Source organism: Tachypleus tridentatus, chromosome 8, assembly GCF_004210375.1.
Source record: "Tachypleus tridentatus isolate NWPU-2018 chromosome 8, ASM421037v1, whole genome shotgun sequence".
Lineage (NCBI taxonomy): Eukaryota > Metazoa > Arthropoda > Merostomata > Xiphosura > Limulidae > Tachypleus > Tachypleus tridentatus.
The window spans coordinates 16,485,383-16,501,516 of NC_134832.1; the positions used below are offsets into that span (position 1 = coordinate 16,485,383).

General features: G+C 32.4%; 1 protein-coding gene across 4 annotated transcripts in view; it reads left to right on the forward strand.

Annotated features, from left to right (window-relative positions):
• LOC143258591 (uncharacterized) overlaps nt 1-16,134 on the forward strand; it is a 72,308-nt gene that overhangs the window by 42,047 nt on the left and 14,127 nt on the right. For 3 of the 4 annotated variants that reach the window (XM_076517776.1, XM_076517777.1, XM_076517775.1), the window contains one exon: nt 14,024-14,229. In XM_076517776.1, coding sequence (XP_076373891.1) covers nt 14,024-14,229 — 206 coding nt within the window. The remainder of the gene's footprint in view (nt 1-14,023; nt 14,230-16,134) is intronic. The other variant, XM_076517778.1, reaches the window with a different exon arrangement.

Below are 16,134 nucleotides of genomic sequence, written 5' to 3' on the forward strand. Positions count from 1 at the left end.
ATTTTTTGCTGTTCCCCGCGACTGTCGAAACTGGATCATATCAACTAACCACGAGGTTATTTTAGGCAGCATTAGAGGAAATTAAACTATAAGACCTTGGGCGTGGTCAAAAACGTCAATCGAAAGAGTCTGACTTCCTGTGTCCAAAACTGTAATTAGATCTCAAATCGGTTAAGATATGACGGTCCTCGTCACACAAAACATGCTCGTCCTTTCAGTCGTGGGGGCATTATAATGTGACGGACAATCCATCTATTTGTTGGTAAAATAGTAATTCAAGAGTTGGCGGAGGGTAACTGTTTGTAATTGAAAAAAACTAAAAGATAAAATACAAAAATAATCATCTTGTTAACAATTAAATCACAAAATAATAATAAAATCAATGAATCAGGAAAACAAAAACCTTAACATAAACTTAAGTTTTAATCGTATTCAAAATAACATTCAATACTTCTAAAGAAACAATTAGATCATAATTTACAATCAAGAGTGTATTTGCACTGATATCGTTTTAGAAAAATCAAATATTTTACTTATCACAATTCGAGCGTGACACCTCCCCACTGTCTATCGTACATCCAACTTTGTGTCTTCAAACTTTCTTTTATCTGGCCAGACCATGAACTTACACGACTAATAACTTAACATTTGTTTTACGTAATTAATTACGAATTTGGTATCCATAAGTCATTGCAAGAGGATTTTGTTTGTTTTGTTTTTTAATTTCGCGCAAAGCTACACGAGGGCTATCTGCGCTAGCCGTCCCTAATTTATCAGTGTAAGACTAGAGGGAAGGCAGCTAGTCATCACCACCCACTGCCAACACTTAGGTTACTCTTTTACTAAAGAATATTGGGATTGACCGTAACATTATAACGCCTCAACGGCTGAAAGGGCGATCATGTTTGGTGCGACGGGGATTTGAACCTGCTGCAAGAAGAACCTTCTTTTGGTGTTTTAATATAATCTGGAAAATAGGTGAGCTAGTTTTATGAACTTACAGATAGTTATCAGATAGCCCAAAGGAGCTTTGCTAAAAGAAAACAGAAAAACAACCCGACAACAAAGGTAATTATATAACAATTATTACGGGCTTTCAGACAAATAAAATTTATAATATAATTGACATTATTTAATATGACCCAGATTTGCCCTAAAGGCAAATAAAAATATAGCTAGACTAGACAATGAGGTAAAAAAGTATATAAACAATGAAGAAAGTCATAACTATAAAATGGGACACGGACAATGCTTCACAGGACAAAGTCTTACCAGGTTTTGCAAAAAAAAAAAAAAAGTGTCTTAACTGGATATTTTTTTTATATAGTCTACCATTTTATTTATTTATTATTACTTTTTTGAAGATATCTTGAAAGTTTGTTTGCAAGTTTAGGTTTGTTTGCTTTGAGGTGAGAACTTAATTATGTCAAGAAAATTACTTCAAAACAGTGTTTGTTTCTAAGTGAGAATATAATTAGGTAGGTAATTTGGTAATTATAGTTTGTATTTTTTTCAAGACGAGAAATTACACATTGTTGCAAAAACTTCATCACCTTGTTGCATAAAAGTGGCATCTCATTAGAAAGAAATGGTTCTATTTCAATAAAACAATTGTCAACCACATTTTTCAGTCTAATACAAGAGACTATAACTTTTCAAAAAAAATAGAAAATACAAAATACATACTTATACAAAGAAAAAAATGTCTGAACACAAAAAGTCCCCCACTGGTACAGTGGTAAGTCTACGGATTTATAACGCTCAAATCAGAGGTTCGATTCCCTTCGGTGGGCTCAGCAGATAGCCCGATTTGGCTTTGCTATAGGAAAACACACACACACACACACACAATACAAAAAATATAACCGTTAAGTTTATGTAAAGAAAACCTTAAAGCCATCTGTACTTAGTACTTAAGTACTTAGAGGGCGCTGCAAACCAATTAACCTTAATGAACTCGTTTGCTGGGTATATGGGTAGAATTTAATACGTTTCTTTTATTACTTTAGCAGACACAAAGTATGTTTAAAATCACACAGTAGATACAATTTTGTCTCAATAAAATGCTTCTGTCAGTGCTTCAACACACGTGTTGAAACATGTGGAGAAAATATTCTACTCACTGATCCATTCTGTAACTGCATAGAGAAAGAAATCACAATTTAAACACTAACTGATAAAGTCTGTATAAAAGTCTATCTGACATCTTCGATATATATTGTGTAGTTACGACATAAACCCAGAATAAATAGTACTGAAAAGACAATACGACCATTGATGTGAAGAGCATACACGTCCTCTGGTAGGACAGCGACTAGTTTTATGAACTTACAGATAGTTATCAGATAGCCCAATGGAGCTTTGCTAAAAGTAAACAGAAAAACAACCCGACAACAAAGGTAATTATATAACAATTATTACGGGCTTTCAGGCAAATAAAATTTATAATATAATTGACATTATTTAATATGACCCAGATTTGCCCTAAACGTCGTCTTTACATTTTATTATGTTGTAGTTGATGAGGTCATTTGTATCTAAAACATCATCTTTACTATGTATTACCTTAAGCTCACATAAAGGCACCATCCCGAAACGAATCCTTATAATTAAAGTATTTTTTAATCTGTTGTTGTGGTTTAAATGTTTTTTATTGTATAAAATAGCACATGCTTGTGCTCTGTTTAATTTATCACCCCTTTTTTGTAACAATGTGACAGATCATGCTTCTTTTTTAATTTTTTACCCCGATAACCATGTTTGGAGAAAAGCTGAAAGTAGTGATATTTCATAGGGATCCACATAATGTCAGGGATGTGATAAATGTTATTAACATTTGAGTTACAAATTAGACTTGTAGTCAACAGTTGTCGTTTCAAATCTCTCGTTGTTTAACCTGCAAGATATTTTTCGACTTTTTTAGATTAATATTTGTTTGTTTGTTTGTTTTAGAATTTCGCACAAAGCTATTCGAGGGTTATCTGTGCTAGCCGTCCCTAATTTAGCAGTGTAAGACTAGATAGAAGGCAGCTAGTCATCACCACCCACCGCCACTCTTTTACCAACGAATAGTGGGATTGACCGTCACATTATAACGCCTTCAAGGCTGTAAGGGCGAGCATGTTTGGCACGACGGGGATGTGAACCCGCGACCCTTAGATTACGAGTCGCACGCCTTAACACGTTTGGCCATGCCGGGCCTTTTAGATTAATAACGAAACATTTGTTCCATTTCTGTCTCTAAAAACATTTTTTTTGTCAATAAATGTAAATAAATTTTGCCACTCAAGAAAAGTTAGTGAAATAAAATTTTATAATCGTAAGAAAACTGAAATACAGCAAGGTTGTTTCATGTAGACACTAGAACATCAAACCTAAAATACTGCAAATAAAGCAATATGTGCAGATTATCAAGCTTTAACTAATCATTTTAAGTCTAATGATTTATATGGGAGAGGTGAGTTTCTGTAAACATTATATGTATATATATATATATATATTAAAGTTTGTTAATCGGAAAACTACACATTAGGCTGCTACCCGCCGCAGGTAAGGAAGCTCATCTTTAGCGTTATAAGCCTTAAGACATGCTGTTAAGCCGTCAAGTTGCATATATTAAAGTAGATATTGTATTACAATAAATGGTATAAGAATGTTAAGAACGCCGTCTATACCTGTTATTTTTCTTGGCGGAGGAACAAAATGCACTAGTCCGTTTCGACTTATATATATTTATACTTGTTGTTGTTGGCAGTAATGTGTGATATATCACGTAATTTTATTTATATAACCCTACCAAGACAGCAACTTCTCAAACAGTCGCTCTTATCCGAGGCCATATTATCGCCGAAAGCTAACTCTTTCCATTTCCTTTTATTTCTGGAATCAGTTGCCAGAAGCGGACCCCATCAGAGGAAGAAAAGAAATAAAGATATATATTATAACACTGAAAAACTAGTCTTTAGCAATTCTTTGCTGTTTCATTGCATATTGTTTTTAGTTTGAGACCATAAAGGTTTTTATACCGACAAAATGAGAACATTTTTTCTGAAAGGAATTCTCATCTGTTTCATCGAATAAGTTTTTTTTACCGATGAAATGACAAATTGATAAACCTGTTTTTTAATCACTTATTAGTGTACTTTACTCTATCAAATAACTTTTATACTTCTGCAGACTGATTCTAGAATAATTCAACCTTGTTTTGTATTTCTTTTGATGTTTTGGTTATAGGTTATAAATAAAATATCAAATTCTGTAACTAGTTACAGAACATTCCATTCATAGTTCTAGTTCGCTCAAATTACTTTTGAGAAAGATTATATGATTAACTAATAAACTTACTTTTTATATCTCAGAACGGCTTAGGTTGATCAGAAGATGACCTAAGAAGGTCGAAATGTTGTTCTCTGCTTTATTAGTTCTGAGATATAGTTTTACTTCAAGTGTGTTTCTCGTCACCACGAAAATTACTTTTTATACAATAGGTAAAATACTTTAAGCTAATTTACCTCTTGTTGTTTTACCTGTAATAACATCGTACAGGATAAAGTGATTCAATAGGTTTACTCGTTATTTTATCGAGGATATAAAACAGATATTTATTTGGTGTCTTTCTGTTACGAAATTTTTTTTTCCAATGTTGTTCTTTATTTTCATTCCTGAGTTTTGTACGATTAACGAAATTGTAATAATTTATTTTGCTTTCTAATGAGATCTTTACTTATTCCGGCAAGGTTGTTGTTTACATTTTCAATAATAGGAATAACAACTGCGTTATAAACGGAATGAAATTAGTAAAAGTTATAGTGATTAAAAAATTTCTATCAGGTCATCTCTTAAGTAATGCCCGATATTAGGTTCAGAAAAAGAGAAAGGACTTCAAACGCTTTTAATATTATTTAATCAATAATGTATTCTCCATTATTATTAATTACTTCCTGCCAATGATTCACAAGCTTCTGAATTCCCCTTCTTTAAAATTCTTGGGGTTTAGAGGAAAAATAGAGAGAGGGAAGTTTTGACATCTTCATGTGTTCCAAGATCTTTTCCATCAAGATAGTTCTGCAATCTTCGGAATGGATGACAATCAGATGGTGCAAGGTCTGGAGAATAAAGATGTGGAAGTTTTCCCCAGTATAGCTCTTCAATCTTTGCAGATGTGATGCTTGCTGTATGGGGTCGTGTATTATCCTGGTGTAACACAACACCGTTGCAGTTGATCAAAGCAGGCCTCTTTTCTTTCAGTGCAACATTCAAGAACTCTAACTGTTGACAATAGAAGTCTAATGTAATCATTACATTGAGTGGTAGCAACTTAAAGTGAATCACACCAACAATATTCCACCAAAACACTTAACAAGACTTTCCTAGGGTGGAGGTTCATTATGGGCTATGCTTTAGCCAGTTTACCTGCACTGAGCCATTGTCTGCGGCGCTTAACATTTTTATAATATATCCGTTTTTTATCTCCCGTCACTAACCTGCATTCACGAGAGTGTAGAGAATTGCAAGTATCCACTTTTATTCTAAGGGTGGTTTCTGCCAAATCATGGAAGACTCATTTTCCAAGTTTTGACACCTTTCCAAACTGTTGAATGGGTCGAATTAGGCTTTTGTGCAAGTTCTCAACTGTTACAGCACAATGTTCATCAAGTGCAGCCAGCAGCAAGTCATCATTAAGCTCAACAGGATGACCTGAACGTGGCACATCACTCAAGCTGTAGTCACCTGATCTGAACTTCTGAAACCACCTTCGACATTTTCTTTCATTGAGAGACTCCGCACCATAAACACTTTGAATGTTTTGTAAGTTTCTACTGCATTATTGCCTTTTTAAACTCACAAAGCATTATATGATTAATGTGCTCCTCAGTCACATCCTTCTTCATAAGAGTTTATTTGATTAATGATTTGAAATAGTGGAGCTTGATTAGTTTCTTTTCTTTGTTTAAATATTTTTATACACGTCCTACTATATATTTTAGTCATTAAAACCTTCTACAAAGACAGAAACGATGATGCACTTTCTGTATTAAATTATCGAACATTACTTATGGGATGATCTGATACTTTCTTTGAACAGATGTTGGAATTCCTCTCCATCTCTAATTCTACACTATTGTTTTTCCCACTTTTTTCGTGTTTTGTAATTTCACAATTTCTATAAATAATTGGCTCCACCTATGTAAAATACTTATAGCTCAATATGTGTACTGCTTGGAATAACTGTTACACTTGGAATATGTAACTGCTGTTAATAATAAGTTGTCTGAAGATTGTCCTCTCCTATGGGCTTTAGAAATACACTATATGGCCAAATGTATATGGGCACCCCTTCTAATTAGTGGATTCGGCTGTTTCAGCCACACCCATTGCTAACAGATGCATAAAATCAAGCATTCAGCCATGGAATCTCCATAGACAAACATTGGCAGCAGAATGGGTCGTAATGAAGAGCTCAGTGACTTTCAACGTGGCATTGTCATATGATGCCACCTTTCCAACAAGTCAGTTCGTCAATTTTCTGCTCTGCTAGAGCTGCCCTGGTCAACTGTAAGTGCTGCTATTGTAAAGTGGAAACGTTTGGAAGCAACAACAGCTCAGCCACGAAGCGATAGGCGACACAAGCTCACAGAACGGGAACATCGAGTGCTGAAGCGCGTAGAAATCGTCTGTTCACAGTTGCAACACTCGCTACCGAATCCCAAACGTCATCACAAGAACTGTTTGTCGGGAGTTTCATGAAATAGGTTTCTGTGGCTGAGCACCCTCACAAGAGTCTAAGATCACTATGCGCAATGTCAAGCGTCGGCTGGAATGGTGTAAAGCACACCGTCGTTGTACTCTGGAGCAGTAGAAATGCTTTGTCTGGAGTGATGAATCACACTTCACTATCTGGCAGTCTAACGGACGAATCTGGGCTTGGCTGATGCCAGGAGAACGCTACCTGCCTGAATGCATAGTGCCAACTGTAAAGTTTTGTGGAGGAGAAATAATGGTATGGGGCTGTTTTTGATGGTTTGGCCTAGGCTCTTTAGTTCCAGTGAAGGGGAAACTTAATGCTACTGCATACAATGATATTCTAGAGAATTGTGTGTTTCTAGCTTTGTGGCAACAATTTGGGGAAGGCCCTTTTTTGTTTCAGCATGACAATGGCCCCGTGCAAAAAGCAAGGTCCATAAAGACATGATTTACTGAGGTTGATGTAAAGAATTTGATTAGCCTGCACAGAGCCCTGACCTCAACCCCATCGAACATCTTTGGGATGAACACGAACGCCGACTGGGAGCCAGGCCTTCTCGCTCGACCTCACTAATGCTCTTGTGGCTGAATAGGAACGAATCCCCGCAGTCATGTTCCAACATCTAATGAAAAGCGTTCCCAGAAGAGTGAAAGCTGTTATAGCAGCAAAGGAAAGACCAACCCATATTAATGCCCATGATTTTGGAATGAGATGTTCAACAAGCACATATGAGTGTGATGGTCGGGTGTCCACATACTTTGGCCATATAGTGTATTTCCATTGTAAATCTGCTTACGTTATTAAACATGAATCATTACTTTATCCGTCATTAAAATATTTAACAAAAATTAAACCTTCTAATTATTACTTGCATTGAAGTAAACTTTGCCTATGTTTAAGAAATCAGAAAAGCTACTTAAGATACCAAATATTAAATGTGAAATTCGATCTATTATTTTATTTACTACTTATCAACAAATTGTATCCGATTCAGGATATTCCACCCGAATTTTTTCTTTATTAATCCTCCCTATTAGAAGGAGTATAAACCAAAACACGTTTATCTTCCAAAACTTCTCACTATAAAGATAACGGTTATATCTCTTTCGATAATAAAGTAATTACTTGAAATTCCACCTCCAATCACTAATCTCCAATAAAGGTAAACTGAAAGAATAAAGTTGGGGCTGATATAATATTAGAGATAACATTATATGTATGGTGTTTTGAAAGTTTTATTACTTACAAAGTAATCCTATATTTAAATAGAAATTTTAAGAATGCGAGGATTAAATCCTACTAATTTAATCTTAAGGATTATTTAGCCAGATAATCTGTTTAAAATAGTGAAAAAAATGTCTAATTTATTATTTGATTCATCAATTGTCAGTGATTTTTTACAAATAAGTATGTCTTATGTTCTCGTAAGTATTACAATTTGAAATAGTCTGAAACTGAGTTAGATGATAATATATGTTTAGAAGTTAAAAAATATCGATGTGTATCAAATTTACGATATTGGCCAACAAGACTGATACACACAGTTTTATTTATTAATACATATATTCTAATATACAAATAACAATAAAATTCTTATTGATGGTTTTTACATATAATGATTTGTGTATACAAAGTTTTTCAAACTTACAAACGATATTGAGTCTTCTATCTGATGTGTAACTTGATATTTTATCGAGGGTTCACAATGACTGAATTAATTTCGAGTTGGTATTGGTACAATTTACTTGAAAAAAGCTAGGTAGCTCTTCGTTGATCACACGTGAGTGTTTCACAGTTGAAATTATATAATGTTTTCGTTAAAACTTTAACCTCCGATGTTAATCCACTGAAGTTAAACGGTTTATAGTTTTCGAAATTTATAAATGTTCCTGGTCGTACTTGAAGTTCCCGATTAATAAGCGCTAATCACAGTTGTAGCTTCCAAGGTTTATAGTATACCCACTGTAGCAAACCACACGTCACGCTGATTTGATCCTCTGTGCTGTTAAACATCAAGAGTTAAATTGACTCAGAGAACCCTACTTGGTGCATAGAAAAGTTTCTTCTATTAATTATTCACAACATCACCCTCAGAAGCAACTTGATCCAATAAAAAACTATGAAGAGATTTTGTTCTGTGAAGATATTAAAATTTTAATATATTGATTTTTTTAATTTAAAACCTGTAACCAAAACATCTAAACAAATAAAATTTACGGTTAGATAATTGTTGAACTATTTTTCAGGATTGTAAGGTTATTTATTTAATTTATAATAGTTGCTAATCATACAATACCTGAAGATATCACGCTGCCAGGGTTTGAAACGATGTAATTTAAATTGCTTTAGGAAACATATCCATTGTAAACTCCATCAGTAGTGAATTTAACCATTCAGTGAGATTCCAGTCTCTTGATAGCAGTTCGACTGTTCTGAGATATGGGTCAGTATATTTCACACTATATTTTTATTATATATATATATACATTCAGAGAAAGTTAATATTTATAAAGTTAAGTAAAGAAAATCAAAAGGACTGCGTTAAAAACAGCAAATCGAAACCTCTGACTAATTATGTTACTTTGTTACAATCTAAGAACAAGCCGAAATAAAAATAAAGTAAATAATAATGAACAAAAGACCCAGCACTAATTAAAAAAATCCCAGGGTACAAACTATAGTGTGGGATATAAAATGTACCCTAGATTTTGGAGATGACTGCGGAATAGGACCCACATTGCGGTGGGGATACACCGTCTATTAGTCTTAACCTCCATTCGCCAGTCTCACATAAAGAAATAAGATAAAGAAATTAGGAGAGCGAAATGTGGGTGCTGCAGCCCACAACGTCACACGTCTATACCCTCTTTCACTGCCTGCAGACAGTTATGGGAAGGTGACTGCTTTCGAAGGTAAAGAAGAAAAAAATAATTGAAAAATGAAAATAAGAATAAGAAAAATAAGGTACTACCATTTTGGGATACGTAAGTTACAAACTTACTTCTTGAAGTTAGCATTCCAATTTTTCTTAACTAAAAATTGTTATTTGAAATTTTTAGTAAAATTTCTCTGATTTTTATTTCTTTATATTTATTTAATACATTCTTACATTTATTACAGAATAGTTTAATAATTTGATTTAAAGCTTCTTTATTACAAAAAAAAAAAGTAATGGATTTATCAGTATTTTATCATTACTGATAAAATATTGTAATTTGTTACAAATTTTGCAATGCCTGAATAATTTCGAAGTTATAATGCTCATAACAGAAAGGTATGGTACATTACTATTAAAATAGGGTACATCATATATTGGAAAGTCAAAATATTTTATTCTGTTAAAAATATTTACATTGATATCCTTATCAATTATTTGAATTTCTAAATCTTATGTAATGTGCTTCTGTATTAGATATTGAAGTATTTTCTAATTCTACTGGTTAAATAGTGTTGATAACATTATAAACTATAAACCATTTAGTATTCGTGTCTTGTTATTATTTGGGGTTTGATATGAATATCTGATTTGCACAGAAGGGAACAATGATATCACTTCACGCTCAATAAGTGACTTTCATATTTATTCAAAGGTTTTGTGAATCAAAATGTCATGATAATCAATGACTAATAGATCGTGAGAGGACACTGCAGGCTCTCTACTGATGCTCCCTCAACACGATTAATTATATCAGTTTATAAAACGTATAGGACAGGGACAGTGAATGCCACTAATTGATGCCATCGAATACGATATTTATTATGTAAGTTTATGAAAAGTATAAAACAAAAACAGTAGATGTCATCAAAAGATGGACCTCAACATATAATTTATTGCTCCACCCAGTGGTACAGCTGTAAGTCTGCGGACTTATAATGCCAGAAGCCGGGATTCGATACCCGTAGTGGACAGAGCACAGATAGCTCATTGTATAGCTTTGTACTTAACTTCAAACAAATAAAATATGATTTATTATGCAAATTTGTGAAAGATATAAAACAAGAACAATGCATGCCATTAAGCGATGACACTGAATCCCTAATTATATGTACATATATATATATATACATAAACACGAACAGTGTTTTAACGGACAGGTGTAGTCAGTTGTCTGATAGCTCAACTATAGTAATTCTCTTAAATTCCTGAACAGTAACATACAAACATATTAGAAAGCACAATGAATAATACAATTTTGTATTTTCATGCCACTGTTTTCAGGTTTATTAAATATGACTGACAAATGACTCATCATAATTTGCGAATAAGGTTTAATAATTTATGTGAAAGAAAGCATTTTATTAACACAGACAGAAAAATCGAGATAAAATCAATTACATAACTTTAACAATCTTTAAAGAGGAGTTTCGTTAAGTAAAGTTTGCTTACAAACGTTAATATTTTGCTTGAATAGAGTTGTTAGATTACTTTTAGTCCATGAGTTTTATTAAATATATTGTTCATTCTATTTGTCTGTGAAGGACACAGTACAACTAGTTCACTAGGTAGCTTTGTGCCTAACGAAAAAATATGTTGTGTTGTTTTACTCTGAGCTCATACGATATACATTTTTAGTTAGTCAGTTTTCTGAACTTAGGCCATTTAGCAGAAATATAGAACTTTAAATAAAGTTGAAATTAAAAAAGAAGAATCATTTTTGTATAAAAGTACTCCGTCATGATTGTTTTCCACAGGAAACAAAAACGTACATTTTGTGATATCCTCTAGCGGCTCAGAGGTAAGTCTAGATGATTATAACGTTAAAAACCAAGTTTAAATACCCGCGACGAGCACAGAACTAATAACCTATCGTGTAGCTTTGAACTTAACAATTAACAAATAAATAGCCATTTTGTGAGGAAAAAACTCGTGATTTCTGTTTTCTTCAGTCTGTCAACAAGGTGAAGGGTTTGCTTCACATGAATTAAAGAATTCTATATGTGTTTTCATAATGTGAGATTTTTTGTTCTAGCCATGTTTTTTGAAGATATATCCGTTAAAATAAGTATCTTATCTCCAGAAACAAAATAAGTAAAACTACCAAACGAATAACCATCACCACCAACAGCAGAAAAACAAAGATTGGTTTGTTTGGTTTGCTTTGAATTTCACGAAAAGCTACACTCGTAAAAAATATAGAAAAGTTTCCCGTTGGGACAGTAGTAAGTCTTCTTATTTGCACTCTAAAATCAGGGGCTCGATTCCCCTCGGTGGACACAGCAGATAGCCCGATGTGGCTTTGCTATTAGAAAAACGCATACAAAATAAATATAAAAGAGGGAAAAGTATTTGTTCTGCTTAGTAAGTTTCGAAAAAATATATTTTCTTTCTTATTAAACACGCAAGTGCACGACAAATCGCGTTTTCTTTACAAACATGTCTTAGAAAGACCACATCATATCCGTCGAGGGTTTCTAACGCTGACTCAGTCTCATGCTGGATCAAATTATTTTTGAATGAACAACTAATGATGCACGGTAGAAATTTACATTACATTTGACGTATAAGTTTTCTTTAAAAATTTTGACGAGGCATCGAGCGAAACTAGAGAGTTTTGTATTTACTCTGGAGTTTCTAGCCGTTAAATTACTGGGTCTCGTAATTACGTGTATTTGAAAATTATTAACATGCGTTGATGGACATAAAATAAGTTCATTCACTTGCATTTACAGCGAATGAATAGCATGGATGACCTTAATCACTATAAATTAGGGCTACTTTAAATTGATATTATTTTTTGACAGTTGCAATCATATAACACTGAATAGGATTCCAAAACTTGGGACACGTGTCCTTATTCCTGATAATTGTAAATGTTCTTATCCGAAAGTTATTTCCATTTCATTAATATTAATTTTACTAGCAACGTAATTAGATAACTATTTTCAGGATAAATTATTTATTTTGTTCGTTATGTAAATCACTGCAGTATGAACATTAGTTATTGTACACTTTAATTCAAACTATACCTTGATTGTTCTAGAACCTTTAATCTTTTATTGTTACATTTGTTTTAACGTCATTCTGGCAAGACCTCTAAGGTATAAAAAAATCAAAATTTTCTCTCGATTTTTTTTTTAATTTAGTAAAGATAAAAATGAGTGTGAGGTTTCAATAATTGAGGAATGCAAAAATCTTTAATATATGTAATCTTTTGACAAATTAAATATAAATACTCTATCATATATTTCATATAATTGCTTTATACGTGTATATTGTAGCGTAATTTTACATTAAACATTGGTCAATCAATCACAATACATGACTGTTATGAAACTCTAGGGAAGTAATCAATCCGATGTTTGTCTCATTTTAAATGCTGTTCAAATATAACTTCGTATTGAGTTATTCATAGTTTGTAAAGTAGTGACTGGATATTAAAAGGTATGATAAGAAAATTATATGTTAGTCTAGCGTTGCTAGTGCTTATACGTCTTGCAACAAGACAAAAACTGTTATTCTGGCTTGAAATATGTTGCCATAGAAACACTAACTTTCACACATAGTGCTTTCTAACACATTTTAATACCTGCTTACCTTCATAATCACGTTATTCTTGCAATACAAGACGACATCAAAGACATTCATTCTGCTCTGTAATAGGTCAAGTGTAACAAAAACTTTCAAACACAAATATCAGATTTGTTTTCATTTTTAAATGAAATACTAGGTCACGATGAGACTTCTAATAAGCCATAGTCTACTTTTGGATCAATTGACTTTTTGAAGAGAAGAATAAGAAGTAACCGTAACTCAAGTATTTATTTATAAACAGAAGTAACTGTAAAATAAGTATTTATTTATAACCAGAAATAACTGTAAAATAAGTATTTATTCATAAACAGAAGAAACTGTAACACAAGTATTTATTCATAACAAGAAGTTACTGTAAAATAAGTATTTATTCATAACCAGAAGTAACTGTAACACAAGTATTTATTTATAAACAGAAGTAACTGTAACACAGTATTTATTTATAAACAGTAGTGACTGTAATACAAGTAGTTATTTATGAACAGAAGTAACTGTAAAATAAGTATTTATTTATAAACAGAAGTACCTGTAATATAAGAATATATTCATAAACAGAAGTAACTGTAAAATAAATATTTATTCACAACCAGAAGTAACTGTAAAATAAATATTTATTCACAATCAGAAGTAACTGTAACTCAAGTATTTAATTATATCCAGAAATAACTGTAACAAAAGTATTTAATTTTAACCATTACAAATGTTTTTGATACAGTACTAATCAATATATTTTGCCTACTTTTCAGTAGTTGCAACCCTTCGCATAGTTTCACTCGATATTCCGAAGAAAGTGAAATCAGGCAAAGAAGTGAAACTGACATGTTTATACGATCTAGAGGGAGACAGGCTTTACTCTATCAAGTGGTACAGAGATGATAAAGAATTTTACCGATTTGTTCCGAAGGACGCGCCACAAAAGCAGTACTTTCCGCTAGATGGAATTATAGTTGACGTAAGCATACTGAATGATTTATGTTAAGAGATTACATAAACTTACTGGAGGACTTGTTTTAGTACATAAAATACAGATGTATAAGCGTACTGAAAGATTTGACTTGGTATATGAGATATAACTGACGTAAGTTTACTGAAACCTCGTGTTGACACGCAGTATACATCTGAAAGACTTGCTTTGGTATATGAAGTGTAACAGACGTAAACTTGCTGAAACACTTGTATTGATATATGCGGTACATATCACATAAGTTTACTGAAAGATTTGTCTTGGCATATGAAGTGTAACAGACGTAAACTTGCTGAAACACTTGTATTGATATATGCGGTACATCTCACATAAGTTTACTGAAAGATTTGTCTTGGCATATGAAGTGTAACAGACGTAAACTTGTAACACTTGTACTATATATGGGTACATCTCACATAAGTTTACTGAAAGATTTGTCTTGGCATATGAAGTGTAACTAACTGATGCAAATTTACTGACATACTTGCGTCAGTATATAAAGTACATCTGACATATGCTTAACAAATGGCGTAATGTGACCTTAAAACTTGCTTTGGTATATCAGGTATAGCTAACTTCAAGTTACTAAAATGTTTATTGTAATGTATGAAATATAACTGATGTAAGCTTACTGAAATACTTTGGTATTCGAGGTATTACTGTTGTACATTAAACTGATTTGTATTAGCATAAGGGGTATAAATGGCCTAAGCCTACTGAATTATTTTTGTATAAAAAAACTTACTTAATATTTCATGTTTTATGGCTGACGTAAGTTTATCTAAGAATGTGAAAATAAGATTAATAATCTCAGCGTGTGATTTATTTTAACCTAGCGGTAATTCACAAACACTTAATAAACTAGCCAGCCTTCATTGTGGAAAATGGCTGAGATAGTTTGCTTAATTACTTGTGTTCATGTTTTTTTCTCTTATGAAGGGTTATTTCATACATTTTTCAAATTGAATATACGCTGCGTTATATAGAAATATCCTTGTAAGACAATGAAGTAAGATCAAAGGATGTTATGAGAGAGATTTCTTTTAGTATGTGGTAAGTATTATAACTTACTAAATTATTAATTTTGTAATCTGGGAATTATATGGTGTAACTTACTTAATTATTATCCTAGAATGCGCGAAGCTTTCCACACAAATTTCTAAATATTTTGTTAGGCATGCGGATTATATGAAACAATTTACTAAATAATTTATTTTGTGATCAAAAAAATACAAATGGCATAATTTACTAAATAATTGTACTGTGATGATTGAAGTTTTTAAAGTAAATTATCAAAGATATTTTTGGGAGTGGAAGTATATGACGTAATTTACTGAGTTATTCATTTTGAGATTCTAGGATAATTTGATATAACCTTAGTAAGTGATTTATTTTAGGACGTTGGAATATTTTATGCGATTTATTAAATCACTGAGCTTTGGATGTAGGGAACATATTGTAATTACTAAATGTTATTTCGCATATGAAGAACGATGACGTCATTCACTGAAGTGATTATTTTAAGATATTTGGAACGAATAATATAATTTACTGACTCATTTTAAGATGTGCATTTTATATTTGGGAAACGCTTGACGTAATTTACAATGTCAAATATCTTAACTTAAAGAAAATATCTTGTACAAAATACCAGATGGATGATTTCAGTAAATTATTAACGCAGTTCTCTAAGAATGATATTATGGTATGTAAGAAAGAGACACGTGACCTAATTTACTGAACGAAAGTACCCGACTTCACTTTCTAAATCAATTTTTAATGAAAATATGTTAGGGAGTGTCAAATCTTTGGTTTTACGAACCGTGGTGAGATTGTATACACTATTTACATTAGATGACACCTTATATGATTGTAATTAACTTCCGTCTTCTA